We start from the raw sequence: 13,713 nt of genomic DNA, 5'->3' as shown, positions 1-13,713 counted from the left end.
GTATTTGTAATTCAACTCTCCGTAGTTGATTGAATACTGGCCTTAATGCAGAGGCCAGTGGTGTCCCTGGTCGGCATGGTATTTGGTACGGCAGTGCCCCTGGTCGGCATGGTATTTGGTACGGCAGTGACCCTGGTCGGCATGGTATTTGGTACGGCAGTGACCCTGGTCGGCATGGTATTTGGTAGCGGCAGGTGACCCTGGTCGGCATGGTATTTGGTACGGCAGCTGCCCCGTAGTTGATCGGACACTGGTATTAATGCAGTACGGCCAGTGGCGACCCTGGTCGGCATGGTATTTGGTAATTCAACTCTCCGTAGTTGATTGAATACTGGCCTTAATGGCAGAGGCCAGTGGTGACCCTGGTCGGCATGGTATTTGGTAATTCAACTGCTCCGTAGTTGATTGAATACTGGCCTTAATGGCAGAGGCCAGTGGTGACCCTGGTCGGCATGGTATTTGGTACGGCAGCTGCCCCGTAGTTGATCGGACACTGGCCTTAATGCAGTACGGCCAGTGGTGACCCTGGTCGGCATGGTATTTGGTACATGCAACTGCTCCGTAGTTGATTGAATACATGGCCTTAATGCAGTAGGCCAGTGGTGACCCTGGTCGGCATGGTATTTGGTACGGCAGCTGCCCCTGGTCGGCATGGTATTTGAATACTGGCCTTAATCGGCATGGTATTTGGCACAGTGGTGACCCTGGTCGGCATGGTATTTGGTACGGCAGCTGCCCCGTGGTCGATTGAACACTGGTATTAATGCAGTACGGCCAGTGGCGACCCTGGTCGGCATGGTATTTGGTACGGCAGCTGACTCCGTAGTTGATCGGACACTGGTATTAATGGTAGCGGTCAGTGGTGCCCCTGGTCGGCATGGTATTTGGTACGGCAGCTGCCCCGTAGTTGATCGGACACTGGTATTAATGGTAGCGGTCAGTGGTGACCCTGGTCGGCATGGTATTTGGTACGGCAGCTGCCCCGTGGTCGATTGACACTGGTATTAATGGTAGCGGCCAGTGGCGACCCTGGTCGGCATGGTATTTGGTACGGCAGCTGCCCCGTAGTTGATCGGACACTGGTATTAATGGTAGCGGCCAGTGGCGACCCTGGTCGGCATGGTATTTGGTACGGCAGCTGCCCCGTAGTTGATCGAGCACTGGTATTAATGCAGTACGGCCAGTGGTGACCCTGGTCGGCATGGTATTTGGTACGGCAGTGCCCCTGGTCGGCATGGTATTTGGTACGGCCAGTGGCGCCCTGGTCGGCATGGTATTTGGTACGGCAGCTGACTCCGTAGTTGATCGGCACTGGTATTAATGCAGTACGGCCAGTGGCGTCCCTGGTCGGCATGGTATTTGGTACGGCAGCTGCCCCGTAGGATCGGACACTGGTATTAATGCAGTACGGCCAGTGGTGACCCTGGTCGGCATGGTATTTGGTACGGCAGCTGCCCCGTGGTCGATTGAACACTGGTATTAATGCAGTACGGCCAGTGGCGACCCTGGTCGGCATGGTATTTGGTAATTCAACTGCTCCTGGTCAGTATGGTATTTGAATACGGTAGTGCCTCTGGTCGGCATGGTATTTGGCACAGCAGTGCCCCTGGTCGGCATGGTATTTGGTACGGCAGTGACCCTGGTCGGCATGGTGATTTGGTACGGCAGTGACCCTGGTCGGCATGGTATTTGGTACGGCAGTGACCCTGGTCGGCATGGTATTTGGTACGGTCAGCTGCCCCTGGTCGGCATGGTATTTGGATACGGCAGTGCCCCTGGTCGGCATGGTATTTGGCACGGCAGTGACCCTGGTCGGCATGGTATTTGGTACGGCAGCTGACTCCGTGGTTGGTATTGGTATACTGGCCTTAATGCAGAGGCCAGTGGTGACCCTGGTCGGCATGGTATTTGGTACGGCAGTGACCCTGGTCGGCATGGTATTTGGTACGGCAGTGACCCTGGTCGGCATGGTATTTGGTACGGCAGTGCCCCTGGTCGGCATGGTATTTGGTACGGCAGTGACCCTGGTCGGCATGGTATTTGGTACGGCAGTGGCCCTGGTCGGCATGGTATTTGGTACGGCAGTGCCCCTGGTCGGCATGGTATTTGGTAATTGGCAGCTGCCCCTGGTCGGCATGGTATTTGGTACGGCAGTGGCCTTAATCGGCATGGTATTTGGCACAGTGGTGACCCTGGTCGGCATGGTATTTGGTACGGCAGTGACCCTGGTCGGCATGGTATTTGGTACGGCAGTGCCCCTGGTCGGCATGGTATTTGGTACGGCAGTGACCCTGGTCGGCATGGTATTTGGTACGGCAGTGACCCTGGTCGGCATGGTATTTGGTACGGCAGTGCCCCTGGTCGGCATGGTATTTGGTACGGCAGTGACCCTGGTCGGCATGGTATTTGGTACGGCAGTGCCCCTGGTCGGCATGGTATTTGGTACGGCAGTGACCCTGGTCGGCATGGTATTTGGTACGGCAGTGACCCTGGTCGGCATGGTATTTGGTACGGCAGTGCCCCTGGTCGGCATGGTATTTGGTACGGCAGTGCCCCTGGTCGGCATGGTATTTGGTACGGCAGTGCCCCTGGTCGGCATGGTATTTGGTACGGCAGTGCCCCTGGTCGGCATGGTATTTGGTACGGCAGTGCCCCTGGTCGGCATGGTATTTGGTACGGCAGTGCCCCTGGTCGGCATGGTATTTGGTACGGCAGTGCCCCTGGTCGGCATGGTATTTGGTACGGCAGTGACCCTGGTCGGCATGGTATTTGGTACGGCAGTGCCCCTGGTCGGCATGGTATTTGGTACGGCAGTGCCCCTGGTCGGCATGGTATTTGGTACGGCAGTGCCCCTGGTCGGCATGGTATTTGGTACGGCAGTGACCCTGGTCGGCATGGTATTTGGTACGGCAGTGCCCCTGGTCGGCATGGTATTTGGTACGGCAGTGCCCCTGGTCGGCATGGTATTTGGTACGGCAGTGCCCCTGGTCGGCATGGTATTTGGTACGGCAGTGCCCCTGGTCGGCATGGTATTTGGTACGGCAGTGCCCCTGGTCGGCATGGTATTTGGTACGGCAGTGCCCCTGGTCGGCATGGTATTTGGTACGGCAGTGCCCCTGGTCGGCATGGTATTTGGTACGGCAGTGCCCCTGGTCGGCATGGTATTTGGTACGGCAGTGCCCCTGGTCGGCATGGTATTTGGTACGGCAGTGCCCCTGGTCGGCATGGTATTTGGTACGGCAGTGCCCCTGGTCGGCATGGTATTTGGTACGGCAGTGCCCCTGGTCGGCATGGTATTTGGTACGGCAGTGACCCTGGTCGGCATGGTATTTGGTACGGCAGTGCCCCTGGTCGGCATGGTATTTGGTACGGCAGTGCCCCTGGTCGGCATGGTATTTGGTACGGCAGTGCCCCTGGTCGGCATGGTATTTGGTACGGCAGTGCCCCTGGTCGGCATGGTATTTGGTACGGCAGTGCCCCTGGTCGGCATGGTATTTGGTACGGCAGTGACCCTGGTCGGCATGGTATTTGGTACGGCAGTGCCCCTGGTCGGCATGGTATTTGGTACGGCAGTGACCCTGGTCGGCATGGTATTTGGTACGGCAGTGCCCCTGGTCGGCATGGTATTTGGTACGGCAGTGCCCCTGGTCGGCATGGTATTTGGTACGGCAGTGCCCCTGGTCGGCATGGTATTTGGTACGGCAGTGCCCCTGGTCGGCATGGTATTTGGTACGGCAGTGCCCCTGGTCGGCATGGTATTTGGTACGGCAGTGCCCCTGGTCGGCATGGTATTTGGTACGGCAGTGACCCTGGTCGGCATGGTATTTGGTACGGCAGTGACCCTGGTCGGCATGGTATTTGGTACGGCAGTGACCCTGGTCGGCATGGTATTTGGTACGGCAGTGCCCCTGGTCGGCATGGTATTTGGTACGGCAGTGACCCTGGTCGGCATGGTATTTGGTACGGCAGTGCCCCTGGTCGGCATGGTATTTGGTACGGCAGTGACCCTGGTCGGCATGGTATTTGGTACGGCAGTGCCCCTGGTCGGCATGGTATTTGGTACGGCAGTGACCCTGGTCGGCATGGTATTTGGTACGGCAGTGCCCCTGGTCGGCATGGTATTTGGTACGGCAGTGACCCTGGTCGGCATGGTATTTGGTACGGCAGTGACCCTGGTCGGCATGGTATTTGGTACGGCAGTGCCCTCGCCTGGACGCACGCTCACACAGATTGTTATTTATTCAAATAAATGATTCTGATTAATTTGGCCCTATTTCTTTTAATACTGCAATTGGTATAACTGTTGCGAAATACCGTCAAAAATAGACAGCATTTTGAACATCAATACATTTCTATTCCAAAGTAGAAATACCAGAGCCGAGTTGTGGGTATGCAGAGGGACAACTAATCTGAAGATTCACTATTTTTACAGCCTGGGGTTTACTGGAATGGTTAAAGATGGGTTTTCTGTTTCCGTGAGTTTTCAGAGTATGAGGTAGATAGTGAGATCATCATTTTCTCCAACTAGAGATTAGAAGACTAAAGTTTAGAGGAGCCTGTGTTAGAACTACGCATCCATATGGTATTGTAAGATTCAAATAAGATCGCTGGCAGGCCATGCCCCACTCCTCCCAGGCCAAGCCATCAGAGGACCCACTTTGACCCACTATGATGCTTGTCAGATACACTACTGTACAATATAGAGCAAACCTACAGCCCTCAGCTCTGTTACGCTGGGCACCTGTCATACAAACTCTCAGCCCTCAGCTCTGTTACGCTGGGCACCTGTCATACAAACCTTCAGCCCGCAGCTCTGTTACGCTGGGCACCTGTCATACAAACCTTCAGCCCTCAGCTCTGTTACGCTGGGCACCTGTCATACAAACCTTCAGCCCTCAGCTCTGTTACGCTGGGCACCTGTCATACAAACCTTCAGCCCTCAGCTCTGTTACGCTGGGCACCTGTCATACAAACTCTCAGCCCTCAGCTCTGTTACGCTGGGCACCTGTCATACAAACTCTCAGCCCTCAGCTCTGTTACGCTGGGCACCTGTCATACAAACTCTCAGCCCTCAGCTCTGTTACGCTGGGCAGCTGTCATACAAACCTTCAGCCCTCAGCTCTGTTACGCTGGGCTTCTGTCATACAAACCCTCAGCCCTCAGCTCTGTTACTCTGGACACCTGTCATACAAACTCTCAGCCCTCAGCTCTGTTACGCTGGGCACCTGTCATACAAACCTTCAGCCCTCAGCTCTGTTACGCTGGGCACCTGTCATACAAACCTTCAGCCCTCAGCTCTGTTACTCTGGACACCTGTCATACAATGCAATCCTTTATTTACTGGATGGTGCTGACTTGAATGTCTAAGTTCAACAGTCATGGAGACAACTTGCTGCCATAACAGATAATAATATCTTACAGTTTGTCACGACTTCCACCGAAGGTTGTTCCTCTCGTTGTTCGGGCAGTGCTCGGCGGTCGGCGTCGCCGGCCTACTAGCCATCACCGATCCATTTTTATTTTTCCTTTTGTTTTGTCTTTGGTTCATTCACACCTGGTTTTCATTTGCTTTAATTTCTGTGTGTATATTTACCCCTGTTTCCCGCTTAGGTTTGTGCGGGATTATTTTCATGTTGCTCGTTGATGTTTCCCTCAGTTTATCCACGTGTGTACAGTGTTGTAGGAAAAGTAAGGAGAGTTGTTTTTTCTCCTTCCGTGAGTGATTGTGTGTTCCTATGTCTTGGGCGTTTATTGGTATTGTACCTGACCCATTGTGGACCTTAGCTACCTCAGTACAAAGTCACAACACAGTAGGCCTGCCTGGTGATGGTGATGGTCTATTTCTGAACTTTTGTATTTGGTCGGTGCTTTTTAGGGCCCTTGTAAACAGGAGATGGACAAGGTGCTGGAGGAGATCTCCAAGATGAGCTTCCATGATAACAGGGGACCAGTTGAGAATCTGTACCAACTCAAATTCCCCAACTGTGAAAAGATAGGCCAGTACAATCTCAAACAGGTAAGTCTCAAATCGTTGATATGTTTTAATGCAATTTATCCTTGTTAGCTCAACTCATTCTGGTAAAGGGGTCAACTGAAAATGGTTGAAGAAAAACAATGTCGTCGTGATTTTTTTTTAATCCACACACACACACACACACACACACACACACACACACACACACACACACACACACACACACACACACACACACACACACACACACACACACACACACACACACACACACACACACACACACACACACACACACACACACATACACACACAGGGTAGAGGCCCAGTGTGTGTGTAAAAGTATACCCCCTTACCCCCCGCGCTCACTCTCACCCACCCTATGCCCGAGAATGGGGTGATGTTTTTAACAGAGTTACAAGGTAATGTTTGCAGACAGACTGTAGCCAGGCACTACACCAGTCAAAACAATGGTTACCAATGAGAATTTTGTCAGTTTCCTCTGCAAGCTTGTCTTTGTTGCTGGAACGACCCACTTATTTTTAGAATGTGGTCAAAACAATGATATGACATATCTGTATTCTGAACATACAGCATCAAGGCATCTGTCTGAAGTTGTGAGAGAGAGAGAGAATGAATGAGGGCAAAACCCCTCGGTTCCCAGGGCTCAAAAAATACTGCACCTCCAACGACACTTAATCGTTCGGTAATCATCTTGTTCCTCCGGTTAATACTGTAACTGTCACTTTTTCTTTTTTCTCATTGAAGGAAAAAATGAAATGTGTTTTTGGCTCTCTCCTCCCCTATGTCCCTATCCCCTGGATCTAGTCCCGGGCAGTAGAGTTATGACCTCATTCTCGGGGTAGAGAGGAGGGTCTCCACAGGGGGGCTGGGGGGCGGGGGAGGGGTGGTGGACACAGGGGGGGTGGGGGGCATGACATGAGGATGGGCTGTTATTGGGGGGGGCAGAGCCTCACCCCTCCATCTCACCTCATCTTGGCCAATCCAAATGCAAACGCCCTCCTGTTACGTCGCCCCCACCCGCCCCCTGAAAACGCCCCGTCTGACTGGATCCAGGGCCTCATTAACCCTCCACCTCTCCCCATCACCCCATCGTCCTCCAACCCTTTTCTCTCTCATTTTCCCCTTGTGTGTTCCAGTGCCACATGTCCACCCACGGTCAGCGGGGCGAGTGCTGGTGCGTTAACCCCTTCACGGGTGTCCAGATCGCCCAGTCCACCAAGGTGCGGGGGGACCCGAACTGCAGCCAGTATGTGGAGGAGCAGGAGATGGAGACTGGAACACAGTCCACTGCTGTCCTGCAGGTGGCAGAGATATAACAGCACTTCACCCACACCCAGATACCCCCCCCCCCCCCTGCAGTGGATTGGGCCAAATTGACTGACCCGTGTGCATGGGGTTCTTTCAATGTAGCTGTTATGTTCCCTGTCAAGAAAACCAAAAATGTCACTCAAACAGAAGGCGGAGCTAACAAAGAGTCAATAACAACCAAAACAAAACAGGTGTGGTTCTAGGAGGGGTTCTGGAAGACACTCATGGGAGTGTCCACTGAAATTTGCCCACTAAGATGCAAAAAAAAAAGATAAACTCGCCAAAGGTGCTTTAACAAAGTACTGAGTAAAGGTTCTTAATGCTTATGTAAATGTGATATTTCAGTGTGTTATTTTTGATACATTTCCTAAAAATTCTAAAAAACTGTTTTTGCTTTGTCATTATGGTGTATTGTGTTTAGATTGATGAGTGGGAAAAACACAATTTAATCAATTTTAGAATGAGGCTGTAACGTAACAAAATGTGGAAAAGGTCAAGAGGTCTGAATCCTTTCGGAATGCACTGTAATTGCCTAAATCTCATAATTTTTGAGAAATGGGGGTAAAATAATATACGTTTCTAAAACTCTCATCCCTATGGAACGAGTGCAACCAAAACAATACTCATCTCCAACACAGCAAAACGTTTAGTCAAAACAAATTGTGAGCCCGGGCTACACACCGACCAAACACAAAACACAACCTATTGACTGCCCACCATTGAAAGTCAATCAGCAATCAAGTTGTCCTTACCATGGACATGTCTGATTTCAAGGGGAAACTCTTGCAATATTCGTAGTAACTTTCCTCTCGTGATTTTCCTCAGTGGAATGGCCTCAGGGAAACGAGTGGCAGCGCACATGCTGGTCAAGAGAAACTGTTTACCCCTCTTTGCTTTGGGCAAAGGACCAACATAATCCACCAGAACCCTGCTGAAAGGTTTGTGAAAAGCAGGAACAGACTGCAAATGTGCAACCGGTACAGCTTGGTTCGGTGTACCCATAATCTGGGAAACGCCACATGATTTACAGTAAACCACAACATCCTGTTTCAGATCAGGACAGAAGAAATTACGCAAAATACATTCATACGTCTTGTTGAGCCCAAGATGGCCATACTACCATTGTGAGCCAACCTCAGTATCTCTTGTCGAAGCGCAACTGGAATGACAACTTGAGACACACTGGGCCAATCATCCTGCCCATTAGACCACCATCTCTGTCAAAGTAACCCACATGAACTTCATCAAACTTCTCCTCTGGATGTATCTCAGCAAAAAGAGGGGAGAGGGACTTTATTTTACTCTGTTCAGCAATTAAATGCTTCCTAGACATCGAAGTATCGCATGTAGGTACCTTTTCTTCCTTCAGTGGTCCTACAAACTCTCTCACCTTTGGGGTTTTCAAAGGAGAGGTAAACTCAGGTGGTTTAGCAAAATCAGAATCACCCATAAACGTCCCGGACAGATCGACCATGGTGGGATCACTGCCATTCTCCTCAACACTACTTGCAACTTTCTTAGACATAGTACGTGTAAGGGCACATGCTGGGAACAGTCTAGGGTACTTTTCTGATAACCCATCAGGTTCCTCTACTCTGGGTTCCTTACAAATGACAGGATTTGGCACGACCTTCCCTCCAGCCAAATAATTTCCCCAAATGAATGAGACCCCCTTCACCGGTAGGCGAGGCCTCACTCCACCGACAACGGAACCAGAAATAAGATAAGACTTGAATTCCACGTTATACAAAGGAACTTTCATGCAACCAATCTCCACGCCTTGTACTAACACACTGTAACCAGTTGCTGAAGTGTCAGACAAAGGCAAAACACCCTCCTAAATGAAGGACCGGTCTGCCCCAGTGTCTCGCAGTATCTCTCCCGGCTGCTTAACAGCATCTCCACTCTGCAGAGACACAAACGCGTCTGAAACAAAGGGTTCATACACACCCGATCCAAAATCTTGTTTAGGAGATACACCAGTTCCAACCAGAGACTTAATGTGCTGGTGTGCTCCCACAAGAAGAAATAGCTTTTTCTCTCTCTTTCATTTTTCTGTTTCACCTCAGGACACAAAGACAATTTGTCCTTTCTAACGGCAGTAATGACAAGCTGGTGGGCACGTAAAAACAGTTTTCTGCCGATCTTTATCTTTGTGCACTGTAGAGATTGACGAAAATCTTGCAGTATTAAGTGACTTCTCTGGATTGCTTCTTGAGTAGGGATTACTACTGGGTGCTTTGTTTGTGAAGGTTGGTTTATGTGTCAACACAAACCCATCTGCAAGACATGCTTGTTGTCTTGCCAACTCAACATGGCAATGTGATTCTGTCTTCATAATTTACGGAACTGTTGTCTGTATACCTCTGGGACCCACTCGTAAGCCCGAAGGATAGCTGCTTAAACAGTGTCATAATCTGAACTCTGGTCAAGAGATAAAGCAGCGTACACTTTCTGAGCTTTTCCCACAAGAACACTTTGAAGGAGCAGTGACTAAATATCTCGTGGCCATTTTAGGGATGTGGCAATCCTCTCAAACAGAGTCAAATATACGTCCACCTCCTTTTCGTTGAAAGGCAGGTACAAGTCGGCTGTTTCGACCAAGATCAAACTCTGTTGAGTGTACAGGATGGCTTGACTGGGTGGCCTCTCTTGTAATCGAACGGCATTTTCAAGTCTTTCTTGTTTGGCTACAGACTCATCTTGTCTTTCCCTGTGCTGTAGTCTCTCCTCATGTTCTCTTTCCCTTTCCTTGTCTTCAAGCTCTTTTTTCCGTTGGTCCATTATTGCCTTTAGTTCTACCTTTCGCAGTAGCACGTCTATGGGGCTCACCCCGCTATCTGTAGTGCTAATTTCATCAGCCTCTCTCTCAGAGAGGATTTCCTCCTCCACCAAAACAGTATCGATCAACTCTTTGATTACTGCTTTTGGATCACCAGATGCCACTATAACGCTTTGCAATAAAGAGCAGATTCACCTTAGTACTTTTATCTAGCATCTCCCATTTAGGGTTTTCCACAAAGGCTTCCAACTTAAAGTCCATGGCTTTATTATTTATAAGCTTGTGTGTTTATGCAACTTTCAAAATGATTCCACCAATCTTATAAACCCTCAAGGTGGATGTCAGTGATATAAACTCTACCACAAAGGTGTATTTCGAATACTCAGGTGTAACCCGTACTGACTAACGAGGTGATACCAATCGGTGTGCCCTACTTGCTAACTTGCTAAAGTCCAACTTCCAAAGATAAATAATAAAACAAGTTATAGATATATAACAGTAGCTTACATGTTTTTGTTTAAGTGCATGCGTAGGTGGGGTGTTGTTGTCTGTATTCATGAGTTGCATGTTTCCTCACAATATTGTTTTGAACATTCGCTTTGGACTGATGCCCAACTGAGCATTCTACTCAATGCATTGTCAATGAGTTCTGATGAAGATTTCATCAAAGGTGTATTACAGTAGCTTGGAAATACAACGACATTTCACAAGGAGGCAAATAATTAATAGGAAAACCTTTTGTCACCATTTTGATGTTGCCAGATTGACTTAAGATGCATTATTACATTAGCTAGCTAGCTAAGATTGACGGGAGAACACTGGATTTTAGTTAGCTAACGTTAGCAATGATAGCTATTTTTGACAAAGCTTGCTAGCTAATGACAACATTGCCAACTGTCTAAAGTAAATTTGACGACAAGCTAATGATGGCAAAGTTGTTTCCTACTAAATATTTGTCTGCTTTAGCAATGTCATCGTATTTCCAGGCACTATAGTGGAATTTAGACTAAACGGTAGTTAGCCTCCGTTCCAGAATGACTGGGCTCATCAGTCACAATGTCGCTCATCAGACATTATCTATACTACAATTCAAAGCAGGGTTCATAAAGCTGTATTTACCGTGTGTGTGCTGTGTCCCCAGCTATTCACAGGATAGGTGCTGTGAGATAACGCTATGCTAAACACGGGGCTGTCACTGCATCTGGTTCAATTGGTTCTAACTTCCCGTTTATGCAGTTGCTTGCCTTCCATACCGCGTTCCATATCTATTTATTCAAACCTTTTCTCTCATCGCATCCAGTCAATATGTGTGGGGAAAAAAGCCTCACATGAAGCCCCTGGCATATAGAGAACCCAAACTAATGGGCCCTGGGTGACACTTTATGTTCATGTCCATATATCATAAACACACTAATCTGTTTTAAGTGCATCATTCCATTGATGACGATGTAGTTACATGCTAATGCTAATTTGAATTGTTGGCAACGCCTTACCATAGTAACCTACACCGCTGCATTCTGTTACCCATGTAATTACAAAGCAGTTCCATACAGGTATTACTGTGTAGTTACATAGGTAGGTTGTGGGGCAACTTAAGGTACAGTGTTACCGAATTGTTTCATGTTCATTTGACATGTTTAGAGATTTCTTTAGGGGAAATACCATGTTCCTAATTTGCCTTTATTTAATACACATTGTCTTCTGATCTTTTCTCTTTCTGGTGTACAGTACCACATTTGTGTTTTTGATATAGCTCTGCCCTTAAAAACATATTAGGTCACATCGCCTTTGCATGAATGTATCATGTAGGCCCCTCTCTTCAACAAGGTTAGGTAATTGTACATTTTGTTCAGATAACTTTAATCTTTTGAGGATGCCTCAATTAATTAATGGAATTTAAATTCATCTCTTGTTGAATAAAATGTCAATAAAATTGACCCAACCAAGCTCTCTTTCTCTCTCCATCTCTCTTCTGTTATCTACTTTCTCTTCCTCTGTATCTCCCCCTCTACTCTCTTCCTCTGTATCACCCCCCTCTACTCTCTCTTCCTCTGTATCACCCCCTCTACTCTCTCTCCTCTATATCACCCCCTCTACTCTCTTTTCCTCTATATCACCCCCTCTACTCTCTTCCTCTATATCACACCCCTCTACTCTCTCTTCCTCTATATCACCCCCTCTACTCTCTTCCTCTATATCACCCCCTCTACTCTCTCTTCCTCTGTATCACCCCCTCTACTCTCTCTCCACTATATCACCCCCCTCTACTCTCTTCCTCTATTTCACCCCCTCTACTCTCTCTTCCTCTGTATCACCCCCTCTGCTCTCTCTTCCTTTATATCACCCCCTCTACTCTCTCTTCCTCTGTATCACCCCCTCTGCTCTCTCTTCCTCTATATCACCCCCTCTACTATCTCTCCTCTATATCACCTCCCTCTACTCTCTTCCTCTGTGTCACCCCCTCTACTCTCTTCCTCTATATCACCCCCTCTACTCTCTCTTCCTCTATATCACCCCCTCTACTCTCTCTTCCTCTGTATCACCCCCTCTGCTCTCTCTTCCTCTATATCACCCCCTCTACTCTCTCTTCCTCTATATCACCCCCTCTACTCTCTCTTCCTCTATATCACCCCCTCTACTCTCTCTTCCACTATATCACCCCCTCTACTCTCTCTTCCTCTATATCACCCCCTCTACTCTCTCTTCATCTGTATCACCCCCTCTACTCTCTCTTCCACTATATCACCCCCTCTACTCGCTCTTCCTCTATATCACCCCCTCTACTCTCTCTTCCTCTGTATCACCCCCTTTACTCTCTTCCTCTATATCACCCCCTCTACTCTCTCTTCCTCTATATCACCCCCTCTACTCTCTCTTCCTCTATATCACCCCCCTCTACTCTCTTCCTCTATACCACCCCCCTTTACTCTCTTCCTCTATATCACCCCCTCTACTCTCTCTTCCTGTCACGACTTCTGCCGAAGTCGATGCCTCTCCTTGTTCGGGCGGTGTTCGGCAGTCGACGTCGCCGGTCTTCTAGCCATCGCTGATCCATTTTTCATTTTCCATTTGTGTTGTCTTGTTTTCCCACACACCTGGTTCTCATTTCCCTCATTATGTGTTGTGTATTTAACCCTCTGTTTCCCCCATGTCTCTGTGTGTGATTGTTTATTGTTAGGTCGGTACGTTTCCGGCAGTTTTTTTCCGGTGCTGTTTCAACCCGTGTTTTGTGGCAACCGTTATTTGTTTGCACATTGGGATTGTTACTTTGTGCTATTGCCCTAATTAAAGTGCGTTGTTCACTCATCTCTGCTCTCCTGTGCCTGACTTCATGCACCAGCTACACCCACCACCTTACACTTCCTCTATATCACCCCATCTACTCTCTCTTCCTCTATATCACCCCCTCTACTCTCTTTTCCTCTATATCACCCCCTCTACTCTCTTTTCCTCTATATCACACCCCTCTACTCTCTTCCTCTATATCACCCTCTCTACTATCTCTTCCTCTATATCACCCCCTCTACTCTCTCTTCCACTATATCACCCCCTCTACTCTCTCTTCCTCTATATCACCCCCTCTACTCTCTCTTCCTCTTTGTCACCCCCTCTACTCTTTCTCTTC

General features: G+C 48.7%; 1 protein-coding gene across 2 annotated transcripts in view; it reads left to right on the top strand.

The window, feature by feature from the left end:
• LOC139546306 (insulin-like growth factor-binding protein 2-B) overlaps positions 1 to 13,394 on the top strand; it is a 27,892-nt gene extending 14,498 nt beyond the window's left edge. For both annotated transcript variants that reach the window (XM_071354519.1, XM_071354520.1), the window contains exons 3-4: positions 5,876 to 6,016; positions 7,135 to 13,394. In XM_071354519.1, the coding sequence (XP_071210620.1) occupies positions 5,876 to 6,016; positions 7,135 to 7,314 (321 nt within the window). In that variant the 3' untranslated portion in view covers positions 7,315 to 13,394. The remainder of the gene's footprint in view (positions 1 to 5,875; positions 6,017 to 7,134) is intronic.
• The last annotated feature ends 319 nt before the right edge of the window (positions 13,395 to 13,713 follow it).

Source organism: Salvelinus alpinus, chromosome 20, assembly GCF_045679555.1.
Source record: "Salvelinus alpinus chromosome 20, SLU_Salpinus.1, whole genome shotgun sequence".
Lineage (NCBI taxonomy): Eukaryota > Metazoa > Chordata > Actinopteri > Salmoniformes > Salmonidae > Salvelinus > Salvelinus alpinus.
This window is presented reverse-complemented; position numbering and strand designations above follow the sequence as displayed.